This window comes from Neovison vison, chromosome 4 (assembly GCF_020171115.1).
Source record: "Neovison vison isolate M4711 chromosome 4, ASM_NN_V1, whole genome shotgun sequence".
NCBI classification, from domain to species: Eukaryota; Metazoa; Chordata; class Mammalia; order Carnivora; family Mustelidae; genus Neogale; species Neogale vison.
The window spans coordinates 213,938,364-213,954,190 of NC_058094.1; the positions used below are offsets into that span (position 1 = coordinate 213,938,364).

At 36.4% G+C, this 15,827-nt stretch overlaps 1 protein-coding gene across 1 annotated transcript in view; it reads left to right on the plus strand.

Annotated features, from left to right (window-relative positions):
• NUP205 (nucleoporin 205) overlaps nt 1-15,827 on the plus strand; it is an 85,246-nt gene that overhangs the window by 12,049 nt on the left and 57,370 nt on the right. The window contains exons 7-12 of the mRNA XM_044246638.1: nt 2,845-3,009; nt 5,708-5,883; nt 10,914-11,030; nt 11,467-11,604; nt 13,796-13,946; nt 15,319-15,524. Coding sequence (XP_044102573.1) covers nt 2,845-3,009; nt 5,708-5,883; nt 10,914-11,030; nt 11,467-11,604; nt 13,796-13,946; nt 15,319-15,524 — 953 coding nt within the window. The remainder of the gene's footprint in view (nt 1-2,844; nt 3,010-5,707; nt 5,884-10,913; nt 11,031-11,466; nt 11,605-13,795; nt 13,947-15,318; nt 15,525-15,827) is intronic.

Genomic DNA, 15,827 nt, shown 5'->3' on the forward strand with positions numbered 1-15,827 from the left:
AAGTAGGACATTATTTTAACTACTAAAATAAAAAATTATGTATTTTATTCCTGTATTCCTGTGTGTGTAATTCATCGGTATTTGAATATTGAGATATAAGATCACATTTTATGGATATGCACCCTGTTAGATATCTCTGTTGTCCTTTCAGTTTTGGAATAGGGGAGTGGTAAAAGTTAGGTAATATATGTCATGAGTTCTGCATTCCTAATTAATTGCTTATTCATTTCCATATTATTCACATTTCAAATCTTTCATGCAAACATTCTAAGGGAGGATAATTATCATTTTTAGTAATATATCCTCTTTAATTTATGTTGTCACTTGGTGACATTATAGTTACTGCTTAGAAATGAGGATCTTAAAAATGATTCTCCAAGATTATTGGAAGATTATTGCCTTTTAACATCATAGATACTCGTACTTATTTGAACAGTTATCCCCTGTCCACTTTTGATTGTATCATCAGCATGTTCTCTCAGTAGGTATATAAGGAGAATAGACATTTTCCAGTCATATTTGGTGACCATCCTTAGGCATTGGGAAAGGCTTATGGAAAACATAAGTACCCCTTTCCTCCAGTCACACTGTCACACAATGCTTTGCCTGTCACAGACTAGTGGGCCCTGTGCACATTTAGGAATGCTGCCAGTTACTGCATTTGTCAGACATCCTGTCTTGAATGAAATGAAGCACAGAATTAAGTAGGGGTAGACTGTGTTAATGGAAGCTGCTAAGTGGGACTTTCAAAAGCAAAATGAAATGCCTAGAAGGTCTCATAGGCTAAAATGGAAGGTTTTGTATTAGGTTGCAATTTTAATCAATTTAGAATGCTAATATTATCTCATTTTAATTGTAATTTCTTGCTGTTTTTTTGTGTATATGTTTGATTAATAAATGGGAGAAGTGAATTATTAGTGCATGTATAGTTGTAGATGAAGACGTAAAATACAGGAAATTAAATAATGAATGTGTTCTTGGTTAAAGGTTGGGAACCACTGACAACAGAAGGAAATACAAGAAAATAATGAAGTAAAATAAATGAATTCTTAGGTGTTAGTGGTGTTTCCCATTCTAGTATTTTTTCAGAATCCTGTGCTTGTTTGAAGTACCCTAGTATAATTGAACTGTAAATTAAAAATTATTATTATTTAGCAATTTCATTTGTTATAATCAGAATAGATACTTGGATACTTGTTTGCAATTTGGATCTTTGTTTTGGCCAGTTTTTGCTTGGTATTTTAAATTGAGGCATTTATTTATCTAGTAAAAAAATTTTTTTTTTTTTAAGATTTTATTTTTAAGTAACCCCTATACCCAACATGGGGCTCAGGCTCACAACCCTGAGATCAAGAGTCATATACTCCACCAACTGAGCCAGCCAGGTGCCCCAAATTATATCTTTCTTAATATTTAAATGACATTGATTTGTATTTTATTATTTATTGATTTAAAGATTTTATGTTTTATTTTTTTAGAAAGTGCATAAGCCGTGGTGGGGACAGAGGGAGAGGAAAAGAAGGGACTTTTTTTTTTTTTTTTTTTTAAGATTTTCTTTATTTATTTGACAGAGACACAGCGAGAGAGGAAACACAAGCTGGGGGGGCGGGTGGGAGAGGAAGAAGCAGGCTTCCACTAAGGAGGGAGCCCGATGTGGGGCTTGATCCCAGGACCCTGGGATCATGACCTGAGCTGAAGGCAGATCCTTAACAACTGAGCCACCCAGGTGCCCCAAGAGAAGGGACTCTTAAGCAGGCTCCATGCTCAGCACAGAGTGGCTTGATCTCATGACTCTGAGATTGTGACCTGAGCCAAAATGAAGAGCCGGGTGCTTAACACACTAAGCCACCCAGGTGGATCTGGAGGCTGGAGAGTCAAAGATCAAGATGCCAACATGGACGGTCAGGTCCTGATGAAGGCTGTCTTCCTGGCTTGCAGATGACCACGCTGTATCCTCACATGGCAGAGAGAGAGAGAGCAAGCTAAAGCCTTTATTTATTTATTTTAAAAAATATTTTATTTATTTGACAGAATGAGAGATCACAAGTAGGCAGAGAGGCAGGCAGAGAGAGCTGGGAAAGCAGGCTCCCTGCTGAGCAGAGAGCCCAATGCAGGGCTCGATCCCCGGACCCTGAGATCATGACCTGAACCGAAGGCAGAGGCTTAACCATCATAGCCACCCAGGCATCCCTAAAGTCTTTATTTTTAAGTAATCTCTACACCAAATGTAGAGCTTGAACTTAGAAGCCCAAGATCAAGAGACTGAGCCAGCCAGTTGCCCCAATATGTTTTAAGAATTTAAATACAGGAGAAATGAGTGGCTCTTTAACTGTTTTTTAAAAGTTTTGTAGTACACTTATTAAAAAAATGGAAAAAAATAGAACTAAAATTTAGAATTATTGTCAATTGCCACTTTGAGTTTGCATATGATTTTTGCGGTGGAATATTTTTTTTGATTTGTCAAACATTAATGTTAATTAGTCACAGTTATTTGATAAGAGTACTCTGATTTTCTAAAAAAAAAAAAAAAAAAAAAGTACTCTGATTTTCTGATTTTTAGACATTATTCCTGTCTATCAAAAGTGAGAATTTCTCAGGCGCCTGGGTGGCTCAGTGGTAAGGTAAGCAGTTGCCTTCAGCTCAGGTCATGATCTCAGAGTCCTGGGATCGAGTCCTGCATCGGGCTCTTTGCTGAGCAGGGAGCCTGCTTCCCTCTCTCTCTCTCTGCCTACCTCTCTGTCTACTTGTGATCTCTCTCTGTCAAATAAATAAATAAAATCTTTAAAAAAAAAAAGTGAGAATTTCTCCACTTTTCAGTATAGTGGTCGATTTTTGTGTTTTCAGATATGATTCATCAGCTTCCTTTGCTGACAGAAAGACAGTACATCGCAACAATTCACTCCCGCCTTCAGGACTCACAGCTTTGGAAACTGCCTGGGCTGCAAGCCACTGTTAGACTTGCCTGGGCACTGGCATTGAGAGGAATATCTCAGCTACCTGATGTGACAGGTAAATTGATTGTGGGTAATTTAGTTACGAGAAAGAACTTATCAACATTAATGGTATTTTGAGAGAGGTATTATCTTTGATATATATAAGCATGAGTACAGGACGGTATCTAGAGTTGCATTAAATGAAGCTTTGGAATGTGGTGAAATACACAGTTTTTCCCTGTCTCCCGGAAGAACTTTTACGAAATATTTCCCTTAGAGCCAGTGATTCTTTTGGCTTCTTTTTTTTCCTTGAGTGTAAAGTTTGAAATAGTGGTATCTCAAGAAAATAATTTTGAAGATTTTATTTATTTGACACAAAGAGAAAGAGGGAACACAGCAAGGGGAGGGGGAGAGGGAGAAGCAGGCTCTCTGCTGAACAAGGAGCAGGACTGGTGAGGGGGTCCATCCCATGATCCTGGGATCATGAGCCGAATGCAGATGCTTACCCCACAGCCACCCAGGCACCCCAGACAAATTTTAATAAAATAGGAATTTTGAAGAATTAGTTACTACTGTCTTCATAGACTTCTGAAGAATTTAGCAAGCATGTTCACTAAATTATAGTGTTTGAAACTTTATTAAACTTCAAAATTTCAAAAAACGTTTTAGGCATTAACACTCAATTTACATTAATATATTAATGCTGCTTTATTACCTAAATAAATAGTCTTCAAGTAATAGACATTAGATAGAATTGATCTAGATTGAAATAGAATTGATCATCATGTGATTTCAATTCCAGTATTTCTGAGTTCAAGTGAAGATTTGTAATGAGTCATTGTTACTAGTATTTAATTAGTAATTTTAATAATAAGTATTAGTCATAAAGAATTAAACTATTTCATTCTCAAGGGGTAGGTATGGTATCCGTAGATAAGCAGCCTTTATTTCAAAATGCAAAATAAAACATAAAAACGCATCTGTTTTCCTCTGGTTGAAACTCTTGGCTTGTATCTTTTCCTGACCCTTTTCAAGGCAATGAAAGTGTACTTTGAGTAGCACACTTGTATTTGGTCTTAATGATGCTCAAGTAGAAAGAACTACATAGTAATTCTTTTCCAAAGCCAGATTACCTCAAAGTAACTAGCAGTTTTATGTTTTAAAAGAAGGAAGCAACAATGTATTTCCTGATGGAAGGACACAGTAGCACCTGTGACATACTTTTACCAACAAAATTGAATGTAAGTCAGATCAAGTCTTTAAATCAAACTACCAATTTTTTCGTGTAACCAGACAGAGGAGTATGTTAACTATACCACTGGGATGGGTATCAAACCACATTGTAGAAACTATAGCATAAAAGTCCAGTGTCTATAGTGAATAAAGGGCAGTGTCAAAAAGATAAAGGAGGAGTCTAGAGGTTTATAACTCAAACATAATCTGTAGATCTTATTTGAATCCTGATTCAAGCAAACAAATTGCTCAAAAAGGCAAAAAGCAAAAAACCAAACTGAAATCTTTTATAACATTTATGGGATAGTTGTAAATTTGATTCCTATGTGGATATTTGATACTGAGAAATTGTTTTTTTAAGATATAATGGTATTAAGGTATAATGTTATTGGTATGTAATGGTTTCTTTTTCTTTTTCTTTATTTTTTAAAAGATTTTATTTATTTATGAGAGAGAGAACAAGCAGGGGAAGTGGCAGAGGGAGAGGGAGAAGCAGGCTTCCTGCTGAGCAGGGACCCTGATGCGGTGCTTGATCCCAGGACCCTGGGATCATGACCTGAGCTGAAGGCAGATGATTATCCCACTGAACCACCCAGGCACCCAATTTTTCTTTTGTTTTTAAAGTATTCTTTTGAGTTGTATACTGAAGCACTTACAAATGAAGTGTTAAATTATCTGGCATTTGCTTTAATCTCCTTTGGGAACGCATGGAGGTCTACATGATTTACGATCATAAATGTGTAACGTCGAAGTTAGCTAATGGGGTTTGTGGTGGTTCATTATATTGGTCTATATTCATATACCTGTTTGAATTTTTTTAAACTAAAAGCTAAAAGAAGTTACAAGTAGACCAGTTTGTCTTTAGGTGAAGGTTTAGCTTTTCAATTTTTATTACTTTGTTATCAAATTAGATGAGTTACTTAATGTGGTCGTGTTCAGGTCTTGGTCTCACTTATGAGCTGTGATGACTTTTTCTGAGTGATCTAGTTCATCTCTCTGAGGTTAAAGCCTTAACATCATTTTCATATGTTCATGTTTTGATAATAACTCCCTGACTATATCAGTGTTACATAATATATCTCTGAAGTAATTTTTTATTGCTCATGATGTTGCTGTGAAGAGCACTTTTTTTTTTTTTTTTTAAAGATCTTATTTATTTGAGAAAGAGAGAGAATGTGCATGTACACAAGATATGGGGGGTGGTGAGGGAAGAGAGGGAGAAGGAGAAGCAGACTTCCTGCTGAGCAGAGAGCCTGTTTTGGGACTTGCTACCAGGACCTTGGGATTGTGACCTGAGCTGAAGGCAGATGCTTAACTGACTGAGCCACCCAGGTGCCCTGAGCATGTGGTTTTCTAATGTACTTTTTCAGTAGCTCTTTTGAATTTTTGAGGCAGTTACAATAATACAGTCTTATTTTGTGCATAGCACATGCTTGAAGGTTGAGAAGATACCTGAGTTTTGAAACATCAACAGAGTATTCTGAGATGTATAATTTAGTTTAATAACTTTTCTCCATGCTGTTTTCCTAATGTATTTCCAGCCCTGGCTGAATTCACAGAAGCAGATGAAGCAATGGCAGAGCTCGCAATTGCTGACAATGTTTTCTTATTCCTCACTGAATCGGTAGTGGTATCAGAAAACTTCTATCAGGAGGAATTTTATATCCGTAGAATCCATAATCTCATCACAGATTTCCTTGCACTTATGCCAATGAAGGTAAGTATAATAATGTAAGATAAGTAAAAAGTAGTAGAAAAATTTTATGAAATAATAAAACTGATAAATTAACTTTGTTTTGGAAACTAATAAAATTTTTTATTGTAGACTATGATTTGACAATAATTATGTTACAGCTTTTGAATTAGTTATTCATGAAAATGAAGTAAGACCTGTTAATTGAGACTAAGCTAAAAGAACAAAATATTTGATACTGAGAATAGCTTATAAGGAGAGAGTAATAGTTAAATATTTGTGGGTAGAGAATTATTAATTTCATGATACCCCAAAATCAATGCTTAGATTGTCTTATATATTTATACATGATTTGGAAGAGGCATAGTAGAAAATCTGTTTTATAGATAATTGTATAGACTCTTAATTACAGTGTATAAGTGGACTTCTGCATTGGATACAGGTAATGTAATGGATTTAAGAAATAAATGCAAAGACTACTTTCGAATTAAGAGTTTGAGCTGTAACTTTGATCGAAAAAGAATTCTTAGAGCCATTTCAGACAGTTTCTTCAGAATATATGCTTTTTGTGCACCTTTGCGCCAAGGAAGCCATGAAAATGGGGTCAGAAAATAAATGAGGGAGGGACGCCTGGGTGGCGCAGTTGGTTGGACGACTGCCTTCGGCTCAGGGCGTGATCCTGGAGTCCCGGGATCGAGTCCCACATCAGGCTCCCAGCTCCATGGGGAGTCTGCTTCGCTCTCTGACCTTCTCCTAGCTCATGCTCTCTCTCACTGTCTCTCTCAAATAAATAAATAAAATCTTTAAAAAAAAAAAATAAAAAAAAAAAAAAAAAAAAAAAAAAAGAAAATAAATGAGGGAGAAAAGCCCTATGAACTCACTTTTTATGTGTGTATATTTTTAAAAAGCCCCTCTAAAGAACCTATGCTTATAATAATGCTGTTGTACAGTTAAGCTCTCATACCCCCACCCCTGAAGCACATAAGGTAAATGGAAAGATTACCTCAAGTGGCAACAAACAATCAAGGTGTGAAGTACTTATTCATTTTTTTTTTTTAAGATTTTATTTATTTATTTATTTGACAGAGAGAGAGATCACAAGTAGGCAGAGAGGCAAGCAGAGAGAGAGAGGAGGAAGCAGGCTCCCTGCTGAGCAGAGAGCCCGATATGGGACTCAATCCCAGGACCCTGAGATCATGACCTGAGCCGAAGGCAGCGGCTTAACCCACTGAGCCACCCAGGCGCCCGACTTACTCATTTTTTAATAAATTAAATGTTTGTTGAGTTTCTCCCATGTGCCAGGTACTATACTAGGAGCTGTGAAGAAGACAAATAGGAGACTCATTCCTAACCAGTAAAGAATTCATAATCTAGGGGCGCCTGGGTGGCTCAGTGGGTTAAAGCCTCTGCCTTTGGCCCAGGTCGTGATCTCAGGGTCCTGGCATTGAGCCCCGCATCGGGCTCTCTGCTCAGCAGGGAGCCTGCTTCCTTCTCTCTCTCTCTCTCTCTCTCTCTCTCTCTGCCTGCCTCTCTGCCTACTTGTGATCTCTGTCTGTCAAATAAATAAATAAAATCTTTAAAAAAACAAGAATTTATAATCTAGTTGGAGAGATTAGGTAGTAACAGTAAGTAAATGAGAAGTATAGACAGTAAACTTATGGATTTATATAGGCTAAGAATAGTTCCCTCAGGATTAGAATAGTCGAGGAATACTTTTAACAGATAACTTGAACCCTCGGTAACTTGGAAGGACTTGGTAGATTAACATCACAGAGTTTTGGAATAGGAAGAAGTGTGTTAATCCTTTCATTTTACATTTGCAGAAACAAGGCTGTAGAAAGGTTAAGACTTAAGTGTTTCCTAATTAGTAGTCCAGATGGGACTTTGATTATGGAAAGATAACCATAAATGGCTTGAATAGTGTAAAGAGTGAATTCACACAATTGGGGATACTGGAATTTCTTTGATAGATATAGGAGCATTTAGGTTATCTGTCTCTTTTTAAAAAATTTATTTTATTTATTTATTTTTAAATATTTTAAATATTTTTATTTTTATTTATTTATTTTTTAAAAGATTTTATTTATTTATTTGACAGACAAAGATCACAAGTAGGCAGAGAGGCAGGCAGAGAGAGAGGAAGGGAAACAGGCTTCCCGCTGAGCAGAGAGCCCCATGAGGGGCTTGATCCCAGGATCCTGAGATCATGACCTGAACCTAAGGCAGAGGCTTTAACCCACTGAGCCACCCAGGTGCCCCTAAATATTTTTATTTTTAAGATTTTACTTATTTATTTGACAGACAGAGATCACAAGTAGGCAGAGAGGCAGGCAGAGAGAGAGAGAGTGGGGGAAACAGGCTCCCTGCTGAAGCAGAGAGAGCCACCCAGGTGCCCCAATATTTTTATTTTTAAAAAAACTTATAATTTTTCATTTTTAATATATATATTTAAAAAAATTTTTTAAAAGATTTTATTCATTTGACAGAGAGAAAGTAGGCAGAGAGGCAGGCAGAAAGAGGAGGAAGCAGGCTTCCTGCTGAGCAGAGAGCCCGATGTGGGTCTCAATCCCAGGACCCCGGGATCACGACCCAAGCCGAAGGCAGAGGCTTTAACCCACTGAGCCACCCAGGCGCCCCAATATATATATTTTTTAAATTAAAATTTTAATAAAATTTAATTTTCTTAATTACATGTGTTATATGTTAATTATATAACATATATACTATATATTGATTATATAATGAATATATAAAATATAAAAATAGAATAAAACATATATATAAATATATATACCTAATATAATATAAATATGTATAATTATATAAATAAATAAGATATAGATTTATATATAATCCTAATAAGATTTAATAAAAATTTAATAAAATTAAAATTAAATGTTTAATATTTATATTTTAATTTTAAAATTATAAGATTTTAAGCAATATTTATTTTTATTTTTTAAATTTTATTAGGTTATCTGTCTCTTCTTGAATGAGCTTTGGTTTGTGTGTGTCAGTGTATTTGTCCTTTTTATTCAGATTGATTCAGATTATCATTAAGTTATTGCTAATATTCCTTTATTATATTGTTTGTGCATGTAGGACCTGTAATGATGTTTCCTTTTTCATTCTTAATTTTGGTAGTTTGCATCTTCTTGCTCTTTCTCTCTCTCTCTCTTTTTATTTTTTTGCATCTTCTCTTTTTGTTTCTTAATTAACCTGGCTAGAAGTTTATCAATTTTTTTTTTTTTTAAAGATTTTATTTATTTATTTGACAGAGAGAGATTACAAGTAGGCAGAGAGGCAGGCAGAGAGAGAGGAGGAAGCAGGCTCCCCGCTGAGCAGAGAGCCCGATGCGGGACTCAATCCCAGGACCCTGAGATCATGACCCGAGCTGAAGGCAGCGGCTTAACCCACTGAGCCACCCAGGCGCCCCAGAAATTTATCAATTTTATTGAACTTTGTAAACAACCAGATTTTGGCCTCATTGATTTTCTTATACTTTGTTTCACTGTTACTGATTTCTGTACTACATTATTTTCTTTCTTTTGCTTTGGGCTTCATTTGCATTTCTCATTTCAGTTTATTAAGGTAGAAGCTTAGATTATTGATTTGAAACTTTTTTTCAAATGCAAATATTTAATGTTACACACTTATCTTTATTGCTTTAGCTGTGTCACATAGATTTTGATACGTTGTGTTTTCTTTTTCGTTCAATTTAATGTTTTGTAATTTTCCTTGAGACTTCTCTGATCAGTGGGTTATTTAGAAGTATTGTTTAATTTCTAAATATTTGGGGGTTTCCAGGTATCTCAGTATTACTGATTTCTAGTTTATTTTTGTTATGGTCGGAGAACATACTTTATAGGATTTCAGTTTATTTTAAATTGGTTGAGGTTTGTTTTATGATTTAGAATATGACATATCTTGGAAAGGTTCTGTGCACATATGAAAGGAATCTATATTCTGCTGCTGTTCTGTGGAGTATTCTGTAAATGCCAGAAGGTAAATTTGGTTGATAGTGTTAAGTCTTCCATGTCCTTATAGATTTTGTATACTTGTTCTATTAAGTTTTGAGAGAGGAGTATTGAAGTCTTTTTTTTTTTTTAAAGATTTTATTTGTTTATTTGACAGAGATCACAAGTAGACAGAGAGGCAGGCAGAGAGAGAGAGAGGGAAGCAGGCTCCTTGCTGAGCAGAGAGCCCGACGCGGGACTCGATCCCAGGACCCTGGGATCATGACCCGAGCCGAAGGCAGCGGCTTAACCCACTGAGCCACCCAGGTGCCCCGGAGTATTGAAATCTTTAATTGTGGGTTTGTCTAGCTCTTTTTGTTTTGTTTTTAAAAGGGAGTATTGGGCACCTTGGTGGCTCAGTTGGTTAAGCAGCTGCCTTCCGCTCAGGTCATGATCCCGGAGTCCAGGGATCGAGTCCTGCATCCGGCTCCCAGCTCCATGGGGAGTCTGCTTCTCCCTCTGACCTTCTCCCCTCTCTTGCTCTCTCTCACTGTCTCTCTCTCAAATAAATAAATAAAATCTTAAAAAATAAATAAATAAAAGGGAGTATTTTCTTATATCAGTTGACATTTAGTTCACACAAATGTTACAAGGTAATGGTTCTTAGCCAGTGCAGTAATGTCCACCAGAAAATGTTTGGGAAATTAGTGGCACCACTTTTCCTTGTTATAATATCTTTGGTGGGGTTATTGGTAGCTAGTAGGTAGTCCAGAGATGCTAAACTGTCCTGCAGTATTCAGGATGATCCAAACCAGGGAGGAAATGTCTTGCCCAAAATGTCAGTAATGTTCCTTTCAAGCAACACTATAGTTTTTAAACTCGACCTCTCTGTAATGGAAAATGCTTTGACGTTTTAAGATATTATAAATTATGGATAGTGGTATCATACAATTCCTGGTATATTTCTTCATGTCATTAAAGTGGAGTAGATGTTTAAACAGTTTTTCTATTATGTAACCACTCTTAGTTGCTGGATTTCAGTATTATTGACCTATATACAAAATTTCCATGTTAAGCTGTCTGTATTGTATTTAATAGGTGAAACAGTTGAGGAATCGGGCAGATGAAGATGCTCGAATAATTCATATGAGTATGCAGATGGGTAATGAACCTCCCATTTCACTTAGAAGAGATCTGGAACACTTAATGCTCTTGGTAAGCCATTACACTGGATGAACGGTCATCTCTCCCTCCTTCCATTATTTACTCCATAACTGTGGAAAGTTTCAGTTTTAATGTCTTAAATATACAAAAAGTAAAAGTTTTGGTTTTGTTTTTTTTTTTGTTGTTTTTTTTTTTTTTAAGATTTTATTTATTTATTTGACAGAGAGAGATCACAAGTAGGCAGAGAGGCAGAGAGAGAGAGGAGGAAGCAGGCTCCCTGCTGAGCAGAGAGCCCAATGCGGGACTCGATCCCAGGACCCTGAGATCATGACCCGAGCCGAAGGCAGCGGCCCAACCCACTGAGCCACCCAGGCGCCCAAAAGTTTTGGTTTTAATGTCTTAAATATACAAGTGAATTCCATAAAAATGTAAATTTTCATTTAAAAGTAATTGTTGAATTAAAGGCAGTTTTGCTTACATTTTGCAGATTGGTGAGCTATATAAAAAGAATCCTTTTAATTTGGAGCTTGCTCTCGAATATTGGTGTCCCTCAGAGCCTCTTCAGACTTCCACGATCATGGGTTCTTACCTTGGAGTAGCTCATCAGCGACCCCCTCAACGCCAGGTGAGCTCTTAGTTTTCTTACTTTTCTGCCTTGGTATGATAATTGGGAGTGTTGAACCATGAGCAAATGTTATTTCCTGATGTTATTGCCATTAACACAAGTGACCACTTGTGTAACTTAAAAATGTACACTGTTTCTTAAGGAAATTTGAAACTCTAAGTTCTGATCATTTATGTAGTTAGCCTTTTGTAACATACTAGGTATGTGTCCAGTTGTAGACAGGTGTCTATAGTCTTTCCATGTGTCACTTATTTGACTTCTCTTGGTATTAATATTAGTCTTTCCTCAGCAGGCATGACAATAACCAGTATACATCATTCCTTTTTTTATTTTTATTTTTTAAGATTTTATTTTTAAGTAAACTCTATACTCAGTGTGGGGCTCGAACTGACAACCCTGAGATCAAGAGTCTCATGCTCCACAGACTGAGCCAACCGGGTGCCCTCAATACACCATTATTAACAAGTTAGGCAAGATAGGAGAGGTATAAGTAATAGAAGGAAAGGCTTAGAAGTTAGAATTGATGACAAAATGCTTATGATCAATATCATATTGATCCATCCATATCAATAGATGATATGGAAAAAATCCATTTTCTATTCTATGTTAAGTATGATTGATAGGCAGTAGCAAATAGCAAATAAGATGGATTGTAGTATCTACATCATTTTGGGATTTGCTCTTCTAGAAGCTTTCATGTTGAATAATTTTCAGTTATGCTAGAGTCTGGGATCAGGTACCTTTTTTTTTTTACTGCATTTCTTACATTTATTGTTTTTCTCCCCATTTATAAAAATGTTTTAGAGAAGGGCTTATTAAATTTTTTTGAAGATTAAAAAATATATTATGAAATATTTCAAACATATGGAAGAGAGAATAATTATAATGAACACCCAGCATTTTAATAGCTATTAACATTTGCCCTGTTTGCTTCATCTACTACCACTATTTTTACTACTTTGATTTTGCTGAAGTACATTAAAGTTATAGACAGCATGGCATTTCCCATTTTCCTGGGTAAATAGTATCTCGTAAAAATAAGGGTATTTTTCTAGCTAATTAGAAAATGACTTGTACCTAATAGATTTTACAGTGATTTCCAGAGATCTGTAACATTTTCAGTTCTGAATTCCAGCCAATGAGCCTCAATGTCTGAATAGTATTTTTGTTTGTTATTAGATTTAAGGAGTAAGCAAGATAAAAGAAAAAAGTAAGAAGTAGATTTACAGAACAGGAATGTAGGAATGTGGCATTGGCTGAAGACAAAACAGTATGTTTAGGTTAGCATCCAAAATTCTTTCAGGTTCCTAGGTCTTCCTACTAAATTTGACTGGGATTCAGGAACCTTGCTTTCCAAGTATATCTGACTTTGCTGTCTGACTTTGCTGGTTAATTTTAGAGGAGTCAATTTCTTCCATTGCTTTACTGTTTAAAATGTAAGTAGTCTTGTCCACAGTAACCAAACTATGGAAAGAACCTAAATGTCCATCAGCAGATGAATGTATAAAGCAGATGTGGTATATATACACACACACAATGGAATATTATGCAGCCATCAAAAAACCCCAAATCTTGCCATTTGCAACAATGTGGATGGAACTAGAGGGTATTAGGCTAAGCGAAAAAGTCTATCAGAAAGACAATTACCGTATTCTCACTGATAGGAGGAATTTGAGAAACAAGACAAGATCATAGGAGAAGGGAGGGAAAAATGAAACAAGACGAAACCAGAGAGGGGGGCAAACTATAAGAGACTTGTAACCTCAGGAAACAAACACAGGGTTGCTGGAGGGGCGGGGGCTGGGATGGATGGGGTGTTTGGGTGATGGACATTGGGGAGGGTAGGTGCTAGTGAGTGTTGTGAATTGTATAAGACTGATGCATCACAGACCTGTACCCCTGGGACAAATAATACATTATATGTTGATTAAAAAAAAAGAGAAAAGTATAAGTAGTCTTAATTCTGTGACACTGAGATGATTTAAAAACATGGTACTTCATGTTCACAAAAGTATTCTATAATTGCATTAAATTGCTAATGATCTTGAAAAATAATGTTTCATAAGTAGAATACCAGATTATTAAATCAGAGCACTTAGTTTTAGTTCATATGTAGTCTTTATTAGCTAGTCCATGCTACCTTAAAATTAAGATAAGCTTTATGTAAACTATTGATTTTTCCCTATTTCAGGTTGTGTTGTCAAAGTTTGTTAGGCAAATGGGTGACCTATTGCCTCCAACGATTTACATTCCTTATTTGAAAATGCTCCAGGGATTGGCCAATGGGCCCCAGTGTGCCCACTACTGTTTCAGCCTGCTTAAAGTCAATGGTAGTAGTCATGGTGAGAAAAATCTGGATATTGTCTAAGTTTGTTGTGACATTCTTGAGTTCATTATCCCCCTGCCTATTAAAGAATATTGGTTATATTCTTGGTTCTACCAAGTGTATAAATTATTTTTATAATAATGGGAAAGAAGTGCGGTGGTAGCTTCATGCATTAGTGATGGTCTCACAGATTGGGCAGCTCTACTATTTGCTTTATAAAATATAATTCAGGGGCGCCTGGGTGGCTCAGTCGTTAGGTGGCTGCCCTCAGCTCATGTCATGATCCCAGCATCCTGGGATCAAATCCCGTATTGGGCTCCCTGCTCAGCGGGGAGTCTGCTTCTCCCTTTCCAGCTCCCCCATGCTTGTGTTTCCTCTCTCGCTATCTCTTTCTGTCATAAATAAATAAAATCTTTTTTTTTAAAGATTTTAATTATTTATTTGACAGACAGAGACCACAAGTAGGCAGAGAGACAGGCAGAGAGAGAGGGGGAAGCAGGCTCCCTGCTGAGCAGAGAGCCCTATGTAAGGCTTGATCCCAGAACCCTGGGATCATGACCCAAGCTGAAGGCAAGGCTTTAACCCACTGAGACACCCAGGTGCCCCAATAAATAAAATCTTTAAAAAAAAAAAAAAATATATATATATATATATATATACACACATATAAATATATATGTAAAATAAAATTCGGTTCAAGAAATCAGAATTGATACATAAAAACTTTGAAGAACACATCTGGTACTCAAAACAAAATATATTCCTTTGCCACATGAGTTTGATTTTCTCAATTCATGTTTGTAAGTACTTGTTTTCTAAATTTCTGTACTTACAGTTTCTCCGTCAATCCTCCCAATTTCCGCATTTAATTTTCAGACTTGAGTCTGGTTAAATTGCAACACTGCAAAAGAGAAGAGAAAGAAATAGTTATTAAGCATCTGTTTAGTTAGGTAGATATTATTACTTTCATTTTTACATGGGAGGAAACTGAGGTTTAGAGAAGTAACTTACCCAAGGTCGCGAGGAGGAGCAGGATTGGAACTGAGATCTGCCCAGCTCCAAGGCCATTGTTCTGGCTACTCCTTACCTAATTATAGCACAACATAGAGAACTCTTATGGATATAAAGTAGATAACTGAAATCAAAAGTAATTTACCTTTGCACTTAGATGGGCACCACCCATTCTTAGCCGAGGAAAAATTAATCCAGAGTTTTAGTTTGTAGAGGAATTCTAACCGTTTTTCAACACACTACTTAATCTGGACAAGACAACACACTCAACTAGGACAAAGACAAAGTTTATTGCTTTAAATTTATTTTCTCCCTCCATTTCCAAGCAGATGCTTAGACATTTTTGAAACGAAATTCTGTGCTGTCTTTCTTTACAGTTGAAAATATTCAGGGAACAGGTGGCAGTCCTGTTTCCTGGGAACATTTCTTTCACTCCTTAATGCTTTACCATGAGCACCTCCGGAAGGATCTTCCGAGTGCAGATAGTGTCCAGTACCGGCACCTCCCTTCACGCGGCATCACCCAGAAGGAGCAGGATGGATTGATTGCTTTTTTACAGCTCACCTCCACCATCATTACTTGGGTAATTATTATCCACAGCATGTGAGGGTGTACTTTAATGCATGGGGCATTTTAAGGAACTTCCAAATTTTCACGAAATGCTCGAAGTTTATGAGTGATGAGTTTTGCACATATAGAATTCTGCATCTATGGAATTCTGTTTTTAAGCTCTGTTTCTTTACCTTCAGAGGGTATAGTAATGGTAGTCCAGCTTATTGCTATCAGCTAGTGGGCAAGTAATAGCATATGCCTAGAAGAAGATAGAAGGGCAAATAAGAATCAGTTGTAGATGCACATCCTTTTAGAAAGTTCCTAGCATAGGTTT